General features: G+C 55.9%; 1 protein-coding gene across 1 annotated transcript; it reads left to right on the top strand.

The window, feature by feature from the left end:
• Positions 1-5620: 5620 nt before the first annotated feature.
• On the top strand, positions 5621-18140 carry WNT10A (Wnt family member 10A). Its single transcript, XM_016196875.2, has 4 exons — positions 5621-5856; positions 6905-7167; positions 14411-14790; positions 17117-18140. Exons 1-4 carry the CDS (start codon positions 5741-5743, stop codon positions 17612-17614), a joined length of 1257 nt encoding a protein of 418 aa, XP_016052361.2. The 5' UTR covers positions 5621-5740; the 3' UTR covers positions 17615-18140.
• Positions 18141-19782: the final 1642 nt, after the last annotated feature.

The following is a 19782-nucleotide window of genomic DNA, read 5'->3' as shown; positions in this document are numbered from 1 at the left end:
GGCCTCAGTGTAGTGGGGCTTCTTACACAAGGCTGGCTTTTGAAATAGATTGTGCCAAACTGGGAGGCAGAAGCTGCCAGTCTCTTCAGTTCCAGCCTTGGAAGATGCACAGCATCACTGTCACTCTCTCTTGGTTGACACAAGTCACAGAACCAGCCAAAATTCAAGGGAAGGAGAAATAGATTCCACCTCTCAATGGGAGAGTGGCAAAGGATTTGCAGCCATCGTAATCTACCCCACATTCACATAGAATTGTGGGGAAGATATATTTAAACTATGAAAAGTACTCAGCACAGCATCTGATACAATAATTTATATCAAATTTATGCTTAATAAGTGTTAGTTACTATGAGAATGGGGATAGAAAGCTGATGTTTTTTGGGGGTGTTTTTTTGTGTGTGCAGGTATCAGGCAGGCCCTGATTGCAAATAAAGATACACAGCTCAAATTAGCTTGGTCCAAAGAAAATTAATTAATGGGTCTTATACCTGGGAAGCCCAGGGGTAAAACTGAATTCAGGCACAAACTGAACCCAGGGCCCCAAAAGATGCCATAAGTCTATTTCCATCCCCACCCCACAGCTATTGTTTCTGCTTATCTCTGCCTCTCTTTTCCTGTTATCTTAATTCTCTCCTGCTGCAGAGATACTTTCTCTAATGGCAGCTCTATGCCTACATTCTTAGAGCTAGTCATCCAAAAAAGAATGGCCTTCCCAGCAGAAGCCCCAAGGAAGAGCCTGATTGGGTCAGCTTGGGTTGCTTGCCTATTTATGAACCAATAACAGTGTCCAGGGAGATGTCCTGCTATGACTGGGATTGACAACCCCACCAATACCACAGGGAGGACAGCAGAGTTCTTCAAATGAAACAGAAGAGGAACTCATCCTGAATGTGACAGACCCTAGCCAAGGCTCCCAGTGCATCTGTCCTACCCCCACAATGCCCCTCCATCCAACATCTATGCCCTAGCCGGGTTCAACTCTCAAGGATCAGGTTGGGGCCCCACATGTAGCATGTGTGGAGAGGAGATATAGGCTGCTGTGGGAAGGAAGGGGCATCTGGGTGTTCCTTCCTACGTCTCCTGGCTCCCTCAGGTCAAATGTCTGGGTTTCAGGGAAGTGTCATGGAAAATTTGGACTCAGAACTTCTCAACCCAAGCGGGTTTGGATAACTTACCAAGGGCAAGAGTAGAACTGGAATTGTGGGACACACGGAGGCAAAATGAAGCTCCCTACAGATAGGGTTTATGTTCACATATCTTTCTTCCCCAGAGCTCTGCCATGGGTACAATTCTTTAAAAATAATCTCCTGGCCCTAGCCAGTTTGGCTCAGTGGTTAGAGTGTCTACCTGCAGACTGAGGGGTCACGGGTTGGATTCTGGTCAAGGGCACGTACTCAGTTGCAGGCTCCATCCCTGATTGTGGTCAGGAGGCAACTAATTGATGTGAGACACATCCACACATAGATGTTTCCGCCTCTGTGTCTCTCGCCCTCCCTTCTGCTCTCTAAAAAATCAATGAAAACATTACCCTCCGGTGACAATTAACAAAAAAATCACCTGTACTTTTCTCAGAGACCACCAGAGGGTGCACAGAGCCCAGTTTCCCTATTAAAAGGGATCAACAGACAACCTGCAGGACATTTGGGGAACTCAAGAGTGGTGGGCAGGAGAGGGTAGGATAAAAGGAAGCAAGGTGACCCACAGACAGCTTGGGTCAAGCTGCTAGGGTTCCAGACTGTCTGGGATGCCTGCCTCTTGTCTTTACTTCCAGGTCCGGGGGTAGGGGTGGTGGTGAGGGTGGAGAGTGTATGGGGTGAGTGATATTGGACATTCTTTTCCATGACGCCAGAGAGGGAAACTGAGGCAATGGCATGAACTGATACCAACCCAGGCAGGTTAAAAGAAACTCAGAGGAAGTAGCATGATACAGTGAAAAAAAAAGGCCTAGTTTGCTAGCTCGACCTTGATCAAGTCAGTTGATCTCTCTGAGCCTCAGTTTTCCCATCATGAAATGGGGGTGCCTGGTAGCTTGTTAATACATTGCAGGAGTACACTGCACTCTTTAAAGTGCTAGTCACTTGTTAGTGGTCCATCTTCTGTGACCAAGTCCAGCAGGAGCCTGGGAACTGCCATCTGTGAAGGGTGAGAGCAATGGCCAGAGAGGCAGCATTTTGTATCCTGGTCCTCTGTAAGCTCAGAGATGGCTCTGTGCTCTCGCACTGCTGCCTGGGAAGGGGGCTGGAAGCAGGGCTCAGAAATGCCCCATCACACCACCCCCTCTTGCTGACCCAGTTGCTCAGCCCCAGGCACAATCTGAGTCATCAAGGTTTCCTGCTGGTTGAGTGATGGAGGACATGTGGACTCAAGGAGATGCGGGATGATCACAAAGGTGCCCCAGATGTGTGTGTGACCATATCAGGAGCAGTGTGAATACAAGATGGGTGGAGAGGCCGGCTGGAAGGTCCAGGATCAGCCAGAGGCTGAGAGCTCCAGCAACATTTTCCCTTCCCTTCAATGACCAAACAAATTAGTTGTTTGGGAGACTGAAGCAGCAAGTTATGCTCCCTTACCTTGCTGTGACCCAGACAATAGGACAGAGTGCTCCCTATCAGCCTGGGACTCCTTCCCTCTCTTCTTCCCCAAGACAAACTTCTCTAGCAGAGCATCAGGACTGAGGGTCCCACCTGTTCTCACCCTGGTGCCTCCCCAGCTCTCCCTTCCCTGCAACCTCCTCCAGAGCCACCACAGCTGGAACCATTCTCAGAGCTGCCTTTCAGCCCTGGTGCTCTCCCACCCCCAGTGGCCCCTGTAATTGTGGTCTCAGGCTGTGGCTGTGGGGGCTGGACCTGGGCTGAGGGCCAGAGCCCAGGGCAGGACCAGGGGGGGCCTAGGGGCTGCCCATGGTGTGTGGGTCATATGGGGCTGGGGCAGACACTCTTTCTGGGCTTCATCTGCACATGGGCCAAGGCCCTGTGCCCACATATGCCCTTTCCTCCCTGAACTGTGGAGAGGTGCTCCAGGCTTGGGTGCTTCTAAACCCTCATGACATCAGGCCAGAACCACACCCCAGTGCAAACAAGATTTGGGTGTCATTATTTGCCCCCTGGGATTTTCAAAGAAAGGGTCTTTTCCCTCTCCTGTACATGTCTGTGGTTCATGAATAGTAGAGGGTGGAGAGCAAAGAGACCCTCCCTCATTAGAGGGAGGCTGAAAGAAAAAAAATCAGCCATTCAAGCAGATCAGCAGTGTTTCTCAAATGTGGTCCTCACAAAAATCACTTTAGGATACTGGTTAGAAATGTAGACACCCAGGCCTTGTCCCTGGAAAGGATGATTGGGCTGCTTGGGGCTGGAAGCAGTATTTCCCACAATGGCCCACCCCAGGGGATACATATGATGCTTGGATAGTGGGAAATGCTAGTGCGAGCACTAGACAGGGAGTAGGGAGGATTAGGAACCCATTCAGGGGGTCACATTCCTAATTGAGTGTGTTCCTAATCCTTTTTGGGCCTCAGTTTCCCCAACAGCCAATGGGAGCCTGCCTCCCTAGCCTGGCTTGCCCCAGCTGGTGCCCTCCCCCTCCCTGGGTTCATGCCTCCTTCCTGTGTTGAGTCTGGTCCTGCCCTATCCCTCCCCATACCTTCCCAAACTCTAGTCCCAAACTCTGTGCCTGCAGCTTGGTGGGAGAGAGAAGGGAAGGCAGAGGGCAGCTGGGGTCAAACAAGGCTCTGGCTGATGCAGACTGCTTCCTGCCCCCGGCTGTTTTCCTGCTGTCCAGCCAGTCTTCTCCCCCCACCCCCCCAGCCCTCCCCCCCACCCCCAGCAGCCTCAAGCCCTTAATTCCTGACAGCTGCCGTGGCTGCCGGCAGAGATGGGGGAATGAAGGGGGAGTATGCAGTCAGCCTGCTGCTGCTCAGGCTGTCTCCACCACCTGACAGTCTGGGAACAGAGAAGGCCTCACCCCTCTCCTCCAATTCCCCAGGGATGGCCAATTCCAGGAAAGGGCCCCTTTTGTCTCCGAGCCCAGTGGTTTGGGTAGTTTGTCCTTAAGCCAGTAGGGGCTCTCTTCTGAGAGAGAGGGTAGTGAGGTTGGGAGGGAGGTGTGTAGAGTGGGAGGCTTGTGCCCATTCTGTAGAGGGGGTTACTAAGGCCACAGTGGGACTAGGATTCACCATCAGGGCACAGATTAGAACCAGAACCAGAAGCTGAAGCCTCTGTCCCAACCCTTTGGCTCTCAGGCCCTTGCCTGGGTCCAGTGCACTCACCCCATGTTGAGGTGAGCCCAGTGTTCAGCTACAGAGGGAGGACAGGAAGGGACCCAGAGAGGAGTGGGCCTGAGCCAGGAAGCTGGTGTTGGGGAGCTCCCAGAGGACTGAGTATACACGTGGCAAGGCCAGGGCAAGACCTGGAGCACTGACAGGCAGGGTCTTGGAAAGCAGTACTCAGTGCTGGGGCAGTTGCTGCTGTGCTGAGGATCAAGCGAACTGGGTTTGGTTCCAGCTGTTCCACCTGCTTGCTGTGTGACCTTGAGTAAGTCACCACCCTCTCTGAGCCTCAATATTTTCTAGTGAAATAAAAGAGGGTGAAAGTGACCTCAAAGCACACTTTTAGGATTAAAAGGCTAATCCCTCCTCCCAGGGCGTGCCACCTCTGGGTGCTCTGCTCCCAGACAAGCATTTACTACTGGAGACCTGGCAATTTTACCTGCATTGGCTAGATGAGGAAACTAGATGAGGTGGGCCTCAATGACCTCATTTCACAAAGGAGCAGAGGGTGGCTCAGTGAGCACCAGGCACCTGTTTAAGGTCACACAGCGAAGGAGAGCAAGATCCAGAAGCTGCCAAACCCCTCTTTGCAGGATCCGACACCTGCCTCGGCAGCCAAGCCCGGGAAGTCCCTCCTGAGCTGGGGGAGGCGAGCAGAGGGGCCAGCCCCTCCCCTCCAGCCCTTGCAGGTGTGTATTTGGGGGGGGGGACCGCTCCCCAGCAGCTGCGTCTCAGCCAGGCACCCACACCTCCCAGTAACACACACCTTCGGACACAAACCAGCACGTCCCGCGCACTGGCACCTCCCTGTGCCCGCGCGCACAGGCCCCAGCACCTCCCCTTCCCCTACCTCCCGCGTGTCCGCTCCCACCCGGAGTCCTGAGCGGACTCAGTGGCCTCCAGACGCGTACACGCCTCCACTGCCCCCCCGCGTCATGACGTCACGTGGGGTAGAGCCGGGAGACACTCTACTGGGGGGTGGGGAGGCGGCGGAGCTCCCTGAGCCAGGACAGTCACTCACTCTCGGGGCGGTGGGGCCGGGCACAGACAGCGCCGCCCCCCCTCACCTCCCCTCCCGGCCCGCCCCACGCGCCCTCGGAAGCGCAGGCTCTCGGCGCAGCGCTGGGGGGTCCCCGGCACCCCAGCCTCTCGTCCCCAGCCCGCGGCACCTCCGGGCCCCCCTTACCCTCGAGAGGCACCGGGAGTTGTCGCAGGGGGGCCTCGGGAAATTCCCTGGACCCCTGTGCCAGGAGGTGCCCGGTGCGCCCGCCCGCTCCCCCCCCCGGGGGCGGTGCCCGGGGGCGCTGCCCCATGGAGCGGGGAGGCGGGCGCCGTCTGCTCTTGGAGCCGTGACCCAAGTCGGAGCTGTGTGTCGCAGCCGCCCCGACCCCCGCGGATCATGCGCCGTCGCCCCTGGCTCGCCGGTCCCGCCGGGCTGTGAGCCCCCCACTCCCCGCCCGTCACGGCCCGCGCGCCATGGGCAGCACCCACCCTTGCCCCTGGCTGCGGCTTCTCCGACCTGGGCCCCAGCCGCGGCCCGCGCTCTGCGCGCTCCTGTTCTTCCTACTGCTGCTGGCCGCCGCCCTGCCCAGGTGAGCCCTCACCTTATGCTCCGCCCTCCTAGAGTGCTGGGACCCCCAGCCACGGGGGCCTCTGTCGCTCCTGCTGGGGCAGGGGACCCTGTAAGGAAGGAGGGACAGTGTCGCAGGAGAGTCCTGGTGCCCAATGACAGTGTCCTCATAGGAGGGCGTTGAACTGGTGACAGAACATGGGCAGTCCAGAGAGACAGGGCAGTGCTCAGGAGAGTGGCTACTAGAAGGGAAGGTGTGAGTGTGGGGAGCAAGGACCAAGTTGGAGTCCTTGCGGTGCTGGGGGAATGCACCCCCACCCCAGGAGGAAGCTCAAACTGCCTTGCTCCACCCTGGGATGGCTCACAGGCAGGGACAGGGGTTGGGGGCTAGAAGGGTGCAGCCCAGGTGGGGTCAGTGAGAGACTGCAGATGGAAGGGTTCTGTGTGTGTGTGTGTGTGTGTGTGTGTGTGTGTGTGTGTGTGTGTTTGGGTGAGCCCAGCAAACTGTGTTGTGTAAATAGCAGTCTGTGTGTACACATGTGTGTGAATGTGAGAGCTCCTGGATTAATGTATGTTAAATTGAACACATATGTGTACTTGTGTGTGTGTGTGTGTGTGTGTGTGTGTGTGTGTGTAACTGTCGGATGAGGCGTGCATGTGTATAAGTGTTCCTGGGTCTGGTCTGGGTGTTCACCTCAATGTGCAGAAGTGTGTCTGAGAATGTGACTGCCTGAAACATGTCTTTAAGAGTGGTCTTCTGAGGACGCTGTATACGTGAACATCTATGCCTGGGGATGTACTTATAAAATACTGTGTGTGCAGGCATTCCAGATGTGTGCATTTGCACATATTTACCTGTGTGGGTGTGCAGCTGGGTGGGTTTTGCTGGAGGTGATGCTGGTGAGAAGGTCAAGGAAAGGAGAATGCTTTAGGGGTATGCTGATGGGCCCAAACTTCAAAGGCAAGGGTTGAAACAGAGGGATTATGACCTTTGGGACAGATTGTGTATTATTCGATGGGGTCCTCCTAGCTCCCCAAACACTCACCCACCCCACCCCACATGCCTGCAGGTCTGCACCCAACGACATTCTGGGCCTCCGCCTTCCCCCGGAGCCTGTGCTCAACGCCAACACCGTGTGCCTGACATTGCCGGGCCTGAGCAAGCGGCAGATGGAGGTGTGTGTGCGCCACCCTGATGTGGCTGCCTCAGCCATCCAGGGCATCCAGATTGCCATCCACGAATGTCAGCACCAGTTCCGGGACCAGCGCTGGAACTGCTCTAGTCTTGAGACTCGAAATAAGATCCCCTACGAGAGTCCCATCTTCAGCAGAGGTAGCTTCCCTTCATCTTGCCCCTCTGCCCTCCCCATCCAGCACCTCCACCCCAGAACCTATCTGCCAGCCATCCCCAACCCACTCCTTCAAACTGGTAACCTTCCCAGGTGCCCATCTGCCAGCCATGCTACTCTTCTTCCTCTATCTGGTCTCAGAAAGCACACCCCCCCCCCCGTGGGGAGTGGGGGGCAGGCAGACAAATGGGGAAGATGTAACTCCAGGCTGGGCTGTGCGGGCTGAGGGTGGCAGGCTGCATGTCTGAGAACTGGAATCCTGGGTTATCCTGCCCTGTCACTGACACTGCATTATCTCAGGCCCAGGAAACATCTATATCTATGACCTGCCTCACTTACCCTCTACCTAGCAAACAGCATTGAGGCTGGAGAGCCTGTGATAAAGTACCCAGAAAGCATGAAGGGGGGTCGGGTACTTTTGCCAATTGGAGTAGGTGAGGGAAGCCTGGACAGGTAACAGGTCTGTACTTCAGAAGAAGCTCTTCCCGGCAGGGTACACCACCAGCCTCTGTATCAGCCTCACCACGCTGGAAAGCGCTCTCTGAATCAGAGTACTGGGTGTGTGTGCCTCCAGCCCAGCAGGCCTGGCCGCCCTGCCAATTTTCTTTTCCCCTCACAACTCAGAGAAACTGAAGCTGACTCCTGTCCTCCCTCCCCGCTGCTGGGTGACCCAGGTCTCACCTGGGCAACCCCTAGAATGGCTTTGGCTGGAGATTGAGGAAGGTTTTATCACTCATTTCTGCTCACACCCACCTCCTGTATTGGTATCTTAGGCCTTGACTCAGGTGTTCTGGGAAAGATGGGAGTCCTGCATCCTGGCTGGGCCTGGCTGGATCTCTCTCTCTTCTCCTCTCAGCTGGGTGGGACAGAGTGGGAACCCCATGTGGGACAGTGTGGGGACCTGGCTCTTTAGGACTTGTCCAATTCTCAGTTGACAGTGAAGGAGGAAGGAGGGATACCCCTATACACTTTGGCCTTGGGGCCTGAGGCTTCTGGGAGAATCAGACTCCAATGGACCCCAAGTAAAGAGAGAAATTAGAAAGCCAGGGCCTTTCCCTTTTCACGAGGACCCCTCCCAGGACCCCTGGAGCATTCCCAGCCTCCCCCAGCCCAGCCGCAGGCCGCCCGCCCCGCCCCCGCGCGCTCCCTCCCGCCTCCCCCGCGAGCCCGGGGCGCTGTTTCTCCCTGGCTGAGCCCAGCCCGACGCGTGTGGCGGCATGCAGCCGCGAACTAATCCCCGCGGGCCGCGGCAGACGGCTCCCGGGCCCGGCCGCGCCGCTCTCAAGGAGGGCGCCCCCCGCCCGGCCTCGCGCTCCCGCCCCGCCCGCCCCGCCGCTCTCCAGCCTCTCCAGCCGCGCTGGGGCGCGGGGCCCGGACACCCGCTGGCCGGCCCGCCGGGCGCCCCGCCCCGCCGCCCGCGCTGGCGGACGCGAAGCGACAGGACGGGCCTCTGCATCTTTCATGTCGCGGCCGGGCCCAGCAGGCTCTCGCCGCCGCGCGCCCGCTCCCCCTCCGGGTTTCTAGGTCACCCGCGTTCCCCGAAGCCACGATCTCCCTCCGGCGCTCGGGCGACCGCGTTGAGGACGCGGGAGCCCTCGCTTCAGCTCCGCTCCCCGGGGACTCAGGCGGGCCCTGAGCCCCTCACCCCTGCCGCTTACCAAGGGGCGAGGCAAATCTAGCCCTTTACCCCTCCCGGGCCTCGGGGTCCCCTCTTGCCCTCTGGTCCTCCAGTCACCTCTAGACTAAGTGAAGCCAGGCGTCCTGATGGCTGCGCCCGGGGAGGCCCGTGCGTCCTGGCGGAGCACGTGGGGTCTTGGACACTGGGGGCGAGTTCCCAGCGGTGGAACCGAGCGGGGTTGGCGCGGCGCCAGGCGCTCCCGGGTTCACCTGCAGTTTAATAAGCGGGAGGTGAGCTGGGGGAACGAGTGGGGGGAGAGGTTAGGGGTGGAGGGGGAGACTTGCCGGGGCTAGCCGGGCGGGGCGGCGCCCAAAGCGGGGAGGGGGCGGGACAGCGGCTCCTGGGCTTGGCAGGGGTGCTGGGCTCCCTCCTTTGGCCTCAGAACACCGTCGTGCGTCTCCCGCCATTGCGACACCTCATTTGTACCTCTCCCTCGAGGGGACGACTCTGGCTTCTGGGAAGAAATTGCCACTCCCCCCTCAGAGGACCTCTCTCATGCCACGTCTCAGTTCACCCTCATCGGGGTCATTTCCTGACGGACTAGCTAAATTTAAATCCCATGGGACCACTTTGGGTGGCAGCCAACCCCTGGTCTAGGCCCTTCCCACAGTTTCACTTCTTTTTAAGCTATGGATTGTGCATTGTGGGGGCAGGTGACCTCAGTTTCCCCCAAGCGGAATATCAGGCTGCGGAGCCCTCTTCCGGCCCAGGCTGCCAGGAGGGTTTCTTAAGGGTGCATTCTGCCATGTTTAAAATACAGAAACTGCTAGGAAGAGGTGATCGGTCGCTTGGGCTTTCCATCTTAATGCTGCTACTGTTACCTAATTGTCCTGACACCTTTTCTGAGAGGGATTGGGCTGAAGGGGTGGGGTCTCTAATGTAGGAGAGAGAAGGAAAGGAGGTTGAGCACCTGGAGTGGGTGTTGGGGAAGGCAGGGCTTATAATAAGGCTTTACCCGGCCAAGGAGAGGGGATGGGAGTGGTGCTGAAGGCTGGGGTTGGGGGACAAGAAGAGGGGCCTCTAGGGGACTAGAGTCAGAAAAAAGCTGTGAGAGGGCTCTCTGTCCACGCTGGCTGCTTTACCCAGCACAGGGGCAGGTGTGACCTAAGTGCCAAGGGCACTAGTATTCCCAGCTTTTCGTTCTAGGACTCAGAGGCTTGGTGCCTGGGTGTGGGGAGTGCTGGGCAGAATATCAGCTAGAGGGGAGCTCTTCATTGAGAGGACTAGAGAACCAATCCACCTCTCACTCAGGATCCAGGGACCCAAGGGAGATTGGGGGGCGGGGGCTGCTTCAGGCTGACTTGGGCCCTGCAGTGAGAGATGATGAGAGGACAGGGAGAGGCTTGATAGAGGGGAATGTAGTAGATTCACACAGCAGGTCCTGGAGCTCCCACACAGTTTAGGTACTGCTCTCCCTAAGGCCCAGATCCATGGAAAACAGATAGAAAGAAGGTAAGTGAGGCCCAGCAAGCTAGGCTCCCAGCAAAGGGGAAGCCAGCAAATTAGAGTCCAGCCTCTGTTCTCCAAGGCCCTGGCTTGCTCTCCTCCTACCTCCCTTTTACATTCATCCTCAGGGAGTCTTGGTTTTTATGTCCAGGTCTCCAGGCTTGATGTATGCAGTAGAACTGAGATGGGGACACAGAGTAACAAGCAATCATATCCCAAGGTGACCTAAGGTGCCATTATTCTAATGGCACCCAATAAATCAGCCAACACATACTAAGTACTTGCTGTGTGCCAGGCACTCTTCTAAAGCACTTTATCTGTTTTAGAATCCTCAAACAATCCCCATTTGGTAGGTCAATCCTCATTTTACAAATGAAGCTAAGAGAGGTTAGGTAACTTGCCATTAGTTACACAGCTTGTAAGTGAGCTGTAGGACCAGGACTCAAATGCAGGCCAGCTGACTTTAGAGATTCCACTCAACTCCTGCCATACTGCCCCCCAAGCTAAAAGGCCACCATGATCTCTGTGTGCTCAGAGGTGAGCTGTGCAATGCAAGATAGTCCAGGAAATGAAACTGACATGCGTGCACACACACACACACACACACACACACACACACACACACACACTCCTACCCATGTTTGTGCAAACATGTAGCCACATTCAGTGTCATCCCTAAGTGTTCCCATATGCACACAACTCTCTCCCTCTCCCTCATGAGCACACACAGGCACATGAGCACACAGAGATTATTTGCACAGAGGGAATGGAGACCAGACCTTTCCCCTTCCCTGTCTCTTTGATTCAAATGGGCAGGACTCAAGCTTCTCTACCCCCTCATGATTCCCACTGGCTCCTGAATCCTCTCTCCTCCACACTCCCCTAGCCTCCAAACCTCCTCCCCCAGCCCCTTCCTGGCCGTTGGCTTCAGCCTGTAGCAGCAGCTGACTCCACTTAGATGCTGGCAGTCCCTGTCCCAGATCAAAGGCAGGGCGGCTAATTGTGTGTCTTAACGAGCCCCCCCTCAATGCTCCGGGCAGCCCAGCTGGCCATGGCCCCACCCCTCTCCCCCTCCAGCTGGCCAGATGGCACAGTGCCTGCGTCTGCCCCAGACAGTCGGGGCCAGGACCGAAACTGGGGCCTTGAATGGGAGCTGGGGCAGACCCAGTGGGCTGGACTTCTCTGAGGCTTGGATGCTTAGAACAGAGGGTGGCCACACAAACTCCGCCTGGTCACACCTATGTGTGGCTGTGACAGCTAGTAGAGGCCATCGGATGGTTTCTTTAGCTGCCTGTGGTAGGTAAGGGTGTTCTCTGCAGGCTGTGGGCTGCATTTCTCCAGATTCCTCCAGCCTGCCCTTGGATGTAACAGAACCTGGAAGATGATGGTGAGACCAGCGCATCCCCCTCGACCAGCCTCTTGCTCTTTCCTAGTGTCATACATAGACAGGGCCATGGGAACTAGGAACTGGGCTACCTGGTTTCTTACTCAGCAGCAGGTTGTCCCTAGAGTCAAAAGTCTTTCAGCAGAAAGTTGTCAGGCCTGGGAGCTGGGAGAGCTGGGGCTGGATCCAGCTCCATAACCCCTGTGACCTTGGGTATCTCCCTTTTGCAGTGTGTGTGTGTGTGCACGCATGTGTTTTGGAGGATGGATTTCTGAGGCCTGGACTTCCTCTGGAGGTCTGAATATTGCTATTTGTCTTAGGAGCAGGCTGATAACTCCCTCAGCAATAAGTGAAGTGCTTCAGAGTTCTACAGACAAAAGGCAATAGATAAACACAGGGTGTGCTTCTGAGCTTGGGTCTGCCCTCCTTTCTTTTGGCCCCACCTCCCAGAGCAGCGCCTACTCCTCTGCAGCTCCCACCAATTCCCAGCATCCTCTTTGTAGGCTCTAGCCCATCCCCATCCCTTCTTGTCTGCTAATAGCTGGGCTTCTTATGGTAAAGTCCCAAGATACTATGAACTGGAAAGAGAAACTAGAAGACAGTCTGCTTTATGGGCTTCTGGTGGCCCAGGTGATTTATTCTAGAGTGGGTCATGAGCTACTGGGCTCTGTCCCTAATCAGGGAAACAAAAAGCAATGGCCTGAAACTATAGAAATAGTGAGTGAGGTCAGACAGCAGGAAGACCTCAATAACAGCTAATGTTTATATAGTACTTACTATGAGTAAGGTATTATTCTAAGTACTTTAAATTTACCAACTCATTAGTTCTTGGAACAGCAATGAGGCAGATAATAACCCCGTTGTACAGATGAGAAAACTGAGGCACAGAGAAATCAAGTCACATGGCCAAGGTCACATAACTATTGACATCAAGTAAGTGGAAGAACCTAGACTTGAACCCAGGCAATCTGGCTTTAAGTTCATATTCTTAACTACGACTATACATCTTGGGGTATTTTGTTGTTGTTTTTTAATCCTCTCCAAGGACATTTTTTCATTGCTTTTCAGAGAGTGGAAGGGGGGGGGGGGAGAGAGAGAGAGAGAGAGAGAGAGAGAGAGAGAGAGAGAGAGAGAGAGAGAATGAATCATCAATGTGAGAAAGACACATCAATTGGTTGCCTCCAGCTCTTGACCTGGCTGGGGCAGAGCCTGCAACTGAGGGATGTGCCCTTGGCTGGAATCAAACCTGGGACTCTTCAGTCCCTGGGCTGACACTGTAACCACTGAACCAAACCTGCTAGGGCTCTTGGGGTGTTTTGTTTGTTTGGTTTTTGTTTTGTTTTGTTTGGCTAGGCAGGAAAGGCAGGAAGAGAACAGGGGCCTGTGATGCGCATGGAGAGCACTAGGGGTAGGATTGGGCTAGGTCTCTGTCCAGTCCTGGTTGGCTCTCTGGATCTGTGAGTCCTCTGAGAGCATGTCCTCCCAGTCTTTGATGCTGGGATGGAAGGACCCAGAGTTCTTCCTCTGAACCTCTGGCCTCCCCCAAGGCCATCAGCCTCTGGCCAGTTTGGGGCTTTCTCAGCAAAGGCCCATGGCACAAGTAGATTCCCTTTGTATGAGGACTGTTGATACTCTTGGCTTCTCCCATCACCTACACAGGTGCAGAGGCTGGTCAGAAACTTGTACCAGCACCTGCTCCTAGCTAGTCCTCTCTCAGATGCAGAGTAAGTAAGAAGCAGCCTGTGGGATGGGAGCCAGACAGTCCTCTGCAAATAGGCCTTCCCCTGCCATAGGCCCAGACCTACCAGGGCTATCCCAGAGAGTAGCTCAGGCTGGGAACACCAAGGAGGAAAGCAATATAGACAAGTCCCTGGGCAGGCTGGCTCCTGAGAGTGGCTCCTCAGGGAGTCTTTGTCCCCCCTGAGCATCTCAGGGAAAGTGTCTGCCTTAGCTCTTCCTTCCCTATCAGTTTTCAATACTACTATGTGCTTGACCCTATGCAGGGTGCAGGGCTCCCCTGAAACAAATGTCAGCTGACCTAGACTCACCACCAGTAGCTGGGTGGTGCCCTTTTCTGAACAGACTTTCACAGATGTCCTGTGGACAGAAAGAGGGGAAACTCTGCTGGTCGATTTCTCTGCCTCTCAACTCTGGCCCTCAGAGAGGGTTCTTTGCTGGACCTGAGGGGGAGGCACCAGGCAGGCAATCTTGGGGCCAGGAGCTTCAGGAGGACACCAGCTCTTCTGATTTACCCTCTCCCTATTAACATTTCCTGCAGCTTGGGATTCCATCACTGGTAATTTATTCTTAAGGTTACATTTGCCTTCTTTCTGCAGACTTATTGTTAAAATGCAAACATTACATTTGAGGTAATAAATTAAGTCCCTGATTTTTAAAAGAATGTTTATCAGATCCTTTCTGTCCAACAGGAGCGATGTAGACACGAATTCTGAGCTTGCTAAGGGCGATGTTAATGAACAGAGAAAGGCATGCCAAAAAGGAGGGTTATGAGGAAGACTTCCGCCCCCCCCCCCCCATCCCCTGTGCAGAACTTCTGGTGTGATTTCTGACCCCCTTTGACTTTGTGCCCTGTAACACCCTTCCCCCAACACTGGGCTTCCGTTTCCCTTCTGTATGGTGGGAAGATTGCGTAGGGAAGGCAGAAGGATGGACTGTCAAGGCCGCTCAGAGCCTAAGTCTCCTGGATCTCTACCTGCAGGTTTCCGAGAGAGTGCCTTCGCCTACGCCATCGCCGCAGCCGGCGTAGTGCACGCGGTTTCCAATGCGTGCGCCCTGGGCAAGCTGCGGGCATGCGGCTGTGACGCGTCCCGGCGCGGGGATGAAGAGGCCTTCCGTCGGAAGCTGCATCGCCTGCAGCTGGACGCGCTGCAGCGCGGTAAGGGCCTTAGCCACGGGGTTCCCGAGCACCCAGCCCTGCCCCCTGCCAGCCCTGGCCTGCAGGACTCCTGGGAGTGGGGCGGCTGTAGCCCCGACGTGGGCTTTGGAGAGCGCTTCTCTAAGGACTTTCTGGACTCCCGGGAGCCTCACAGAGACATCCACGCGCGCATGAGGCTCCACAACAACCGAGTAGGAAGGCAGGTGAGAGCCAACCTCCCCACCCCCTTCCTTTGCTCCAAATCCCTCCGCCAAGGGCCTCCCCCCCCTTGCCTCTCCTCTGGGGCAATGCCTCCCCCTAACTCATCACCTTTCTCATTGCTCCCTCCTAATTCAGTCAACAAACATGCATTGACTACCTACTGTGTGCCAGGCAATTGATTAGACCTGGGGATGGAGGGTAGAAACAACCTCTGCCCCCATTAGCTGACCCTCTGCAGAGCAGCCTGCTCTGCCCATTTCCTCCCGGACGACGTTGAGAGACAGGGTTGCAGTCATACTTCAGGGGTCCTGGCTCAGCCACCGCCTACCCTCCCCTATAAAGTGAGACATTTGAACTGAGTCATCCATAAGGCCATCGGCTCTAGTGCTCCATGATTCTGTGGTTCCTCTGCCGTGACCCCCCCTCCTCTCCCAACCTTTCTGTGCAGAATGGGGAATTCCTCAAAGTGAGGTTCCTAGGAACCTCTGTGGAACTGTGTCCCAGTCTCCCCTACCCTTAAATGTTCATACTACCTCACTCAAAGGTTTCATTCATTTGAAAGAGAGACAGAATGAAAGTAATAATAAACTGAATTTATTGAGTGCTTACTATATGTTAGGTACTTTTATGTTTGGAGCACGTTACTACGTATTAGTCTATTTAATCCATACAACTACCTATTGAGGGTACTATAATGAACCTCAGGTTAAGATATGGAAACTGAGGCACAGAGAGACTACCGGCCCAAGGTGATGTAGCTAGTGAGAAAGTGGTAGAGTCAGGATTCATCCCTGCGCAGATGACTCTGAGGCCCTGCCCTTTCGCTTACAGTGTAATCTACCCTATGTGCATGTCTACACTAAGGTGCCTCCTTAGCCCTCAAGGTAGCTCAGCACCCTCCTTTCCTGGCTATTTGGCCCCCACCCCACCCCTTCTCTTGCCCTGCCAGGTCTGCTTAGGCCTTGGTTTTGGCTTCCCCTCACTCTGGCTTGCACCTTCTCCACCTCACTCCCCTTTCTCCTGGCCTCTCAGCCAGGCTGGTTCCACAAAAACACCAAGCTGATTTAGCTCTTCCATTCTGCATTAGGGGTGAAGTAAACTGAGGCATATCCACCCTCAGGTCAAGTGTAGCTCCCACCCAGCCCTGCCCCATCCATGCAGCTCTTTTCCCAAGCTTCAATACTATCCCAGCCCATACCAACAGTGCCTCCTCCTCATCGTTAAACTGGTTAATTAATGGCTGCTGCCTGTGGGAAGCAGATGTTCTGGAGCTGTTGGCCAGGGGAGGCTTTGGGCTGGTTCCCACGTGGTGCTGACACCGCAGGCTCCACATACAGGCTGCCGAGCCCTTTAAAACTTGGAGGAGCAGGGTCTCTCTCTTATGGCTCTCCTGCCCAGGTTGGAGGGCCCCAGATCATCGCTCCCCAGTCGGAGGGAGTGTTTTTGAAGTGGAACGGGGGAGCGAAGGATGTAGTCAACTCCCTCTGGGTCCTCTGGCGACAATAAAGCCAACGGCTCCTTTGGGAGGAGACTCCAGAGACAGGCAGGGCGTGGGTAGGTTCTGTTCCCCAACTACCTCCTTTGGAGGTCTGGGAACCTCTCTCCAGTTGCACTGGGTTGGAGGGTCTGGCTCTTTGTGTTCTGTTCCCATCCTGTACTCAGGTAAAGCCTTTGGGCCCTGCTGGTGTTCACTGTTTCCTAGGAGGAACTGTGGTGCTCCACAGTGGGCACAAAAAGCCCCAGACAGTATACGGGGAGGGGTGTCTCTCCCCCACCCCTCCCCCCTCCTTAGGCTCCCAGCAAATGGTTTCAGGGTCCAGAGGGGGAAAGGGGCTTTCTCAGACTCCCCAAAGCCCCCACTCACAGCCTGGACCAAGGCCAGAGGCTTTGGGGCTGGGATGTAGTAGGGCCAGCAAACCCCTGCACTTGGCCCCCACCGAGGGCTGGAAGGAGAGGGAATTTCCCTGAGGATCTGGGATCCCCCCTCAGGAAGCAAGAGCCTCCAGCCCCAAGGGGCCCCTGCAGGTGCTGGGAAAGGCGGGCAGGAGAGGAGGGGAGCAGGAAGGAGGGAATTCCCCCAGGGCCTGGTGGGAGGTGGATGTGAGAGCAGAAAAGCAGGCCCACTTCTTCTCTGGACGGCATGGCTCAGGAGCTGTGCCACCCTCGCCCTCCAACTGTCTCGGGCCTCGGCTTTTGCCTCTGTTCAATTCCCATTTTCCATTTTAGTTTCGAAAGCCTCTGGCCCTCTCAGGGCAGGCCAGTGTCTCGTGTTGGAAGGAGGGCAGTGGGGCTGCCGCGGGTCACCTCTCACCGTGCCTCCCTCTGCAGGCCGTGATGGAGAACATGCGGCGGAAGTGCAAGTGCCACGGCACGTCAGGCAGCTGCCAGCTGAAGACGTGCTGGCAGGTGACGCCGGAGTTCCGCGCGGTGGGGGCGCTGCTGCGCAACCGCTTCCACCGCGCCACGCTCATCAGGCCGCACAACCGCAACAGCGGCCAGCTGGAGCCCGGCCCGGCGGGGGCGCCCTCTCCGGCCCCGGGCGTTCCGGGGCCACGCCGCCGGGCCAACCCTGCAGACCTGGTCTATTTCGAAAAGTCGCCCGACTTCTGCGAGCGCGAGCCGCGCCTGGACTCGGCTGGCACCGTGGGCCGCCTGTGCAACAAGAGCAGCGCAGGCCCCGACGGCTGCGGCAGCATGTGCTGTGGTCGCGGCCACAACATCCTGCGCCAGACGCGCAGCGAGCGCTGCCACTGCCGCTTCCACTGGTGCTGCTTCGTGGTCTGCGAGGAGTGCCGCATCACTGAGTGGGTCAGCGTCTGCAAGTAGCGGAGGGCTCCCCTTCCTGACACCGGCCCTTTCTCTGCTGCTTGCCATCTTGACAGAGTCGCCCTGGCTCCTGAGAGAGGAGGTTGAACCACATGATCTTATAGGAACCTCCCGGTTCTAAGGGTCGTCAAGTTTGTAATCCTGGGAAGGTCTAGACCTCATCACTCACGTCTGTGGGCTCCAGGACTGACTTGCCTCCCCATCCCTGTCCCAAGCTCAGACTGCTCAGACATGGCTTCTGCCTGGAAAGTGTCAGCCAGGCAGCCCCAAACCTGTCTCCTTTCATTCCTTCACCCTTTCCCCTGGAGTGCGAGGGAATGAATCAGCTGATGGGCAAGGGGAAGGGGATTACAAAGAAGAAATGGACATAACTGAGCTGCAGTGATTCTAGAGAGGCCCCAGGCACCCTCCCCGACAGGCCTCGGCCCCTCGCCATTCAATTAACAAGTATTTATTTTGCACTCTTTGTGGCCCGGTACTCTTCAGGGGATGAGGGGTGCTGGGATGTGAATAAGAGAGACGGCACCTGCCCTCTTGGAGTTTACATTCTGGCTGGGGCGACGGACAATAAATAAGTAAATGCGCAAACAAGTTCATTTCAGACAATGTGTGTCATGCAGAAAATAAAGCAGAGTGCTGGATGTAGAGTGATTTGGGGGAGTGGGGCTCTTTTAGATAAAGCCATTGATTGTTCCAGAGAGGCCTCTGGGAGTTGTGATACTCTTGAGAGCCACATGGTGAGGAGAGGCATGCACAGATTGGGGGTGAGGGCTTTCCAGGTAGAAGCCATGTGAATACAAGAGCTCTGATGAGGAATGGCAGAGGCCAGTGTGATTGGGGTGAAGAAAGCAAGGGGCAGATTAGCAGGAGAGGAACTGGGTGCAGGGCAAGAGTCACATCATGTGTCCTAGGCCAGGGTAAGGAGGCGGGATTTTATATTTAAGAGGAATGGAAACCTTCACAGGGTTTTAAGCAGGCAAGTGTCATGGCCTGATTCCTACCTGGATTACTGTATGGGGAACTGGCCGAAGGGGGACAAGTTGACAGCGGGGGAGCCAGTTAGGAGACTATAGCTATCTTCCAAACCAGAGATGGGGCCTGGGCTGGATAGAGTGGAGGCAGGGGATGTTGACAAGGGGCTGGATCAAGAGCCCTTGATGCCAGAGCTCTAGCAGTCCACCTTGTGTCTGAACCCTCTGCCACAAGCCAGGACGAGTGGCGGTGCCCAGCAGCACCCGTCAGCAGAGACAGAAGGCACTCTGAGAGGAGTAATCCTGGGCAAGACCCAGCTCAACCCAGCCCAGTGCCCCAGGGAGCAGGTGGGGCTAGGAGGTGCGGCTGGGAGAAGGGTGGCGGGGGAGGGCCAGGAGACTCACTGTCTGGATTCTGGTCTCTCTGAGTCCAAGAAGGGGAAGTGGGGTATATAAGGCTGGGGTGGGGGAGGGGGGCATCTTTCGTGGGCCTCTTATACCCCCAGATCCCCAACTCAGGGTGCCCTTGGCAGGTCAGCATGCACATCCCCACCCTCATGCCCCCATGAAAACACTGCTGAACTGGTTCAGTGTCACACTTTCCTTGGTGCTCAGATCTGATGTTTTTCTGGAACAGACCCTCAAGAAGGAGGAGGGTGGTGGAGAGCAAGGTGAGATCAGGATCCTGGGGAAAGAACACTTCACCTACTTCATCCAGGCCTCCTGCTGCTCACAGTTGGGGATCCTGCTATCTGCCTCAGTTCGCCCCAGAATGGCCCCTTTCTTGATCAACCAGGCGAGGGTGGAGTTTTATTCCTCTCCCCAGTTGCCAGCCTACAAAAATCCCTCATATTCCCCTAGCCTATCTCATGTCCCCCTAACCCTGGGAAGGGATAAGAAGGAAAGGATGCATCCCTGAAGGCTCACCAGCTGGGAGATATGACCCCACTAGCTTGTCTTCAGCTCCCTCCCCTCCAACGCCTGTGTCCCAGCAGCTCCCAGACATGCTTAATGCAGCATGGCCTTCTTCCACATGCTCAGCTCTTCTGCCTCTGTGGAACACAGGGTTTCTCTCCCCATCCCCCAAAAGACAGCCCCACAGGCAGGCAGGCAGGCAGGTAAGAGTCCCCAGGGAGGAGGGGTAGGCAGGAGCAGCCAGACACACCTGCCTCATTCCTTTCCTCTTGTTCACCCAGG

This window comes from Miniopterus natalensis, chromosome 8, assembly GCF_054644295.1.
Source record: "Miniopterus natalensis isolate mMinNat1 chromosome 8, mMinNat1.hap1, whole genome shotgun sequence".
Taxonomy (NCBI): domain Eukaryota; kingdom Metazoa; phylum Chordata; class Mammalia; order Chiroptera; family Miniopteridae; genus Miniopterus; species Miniopterus natalensis.
The sequence above is the reverse complement of the archived record's forward strand: the minus strand, read 5'-3'. Positions and strand labels throughout refer to the sequence as shown.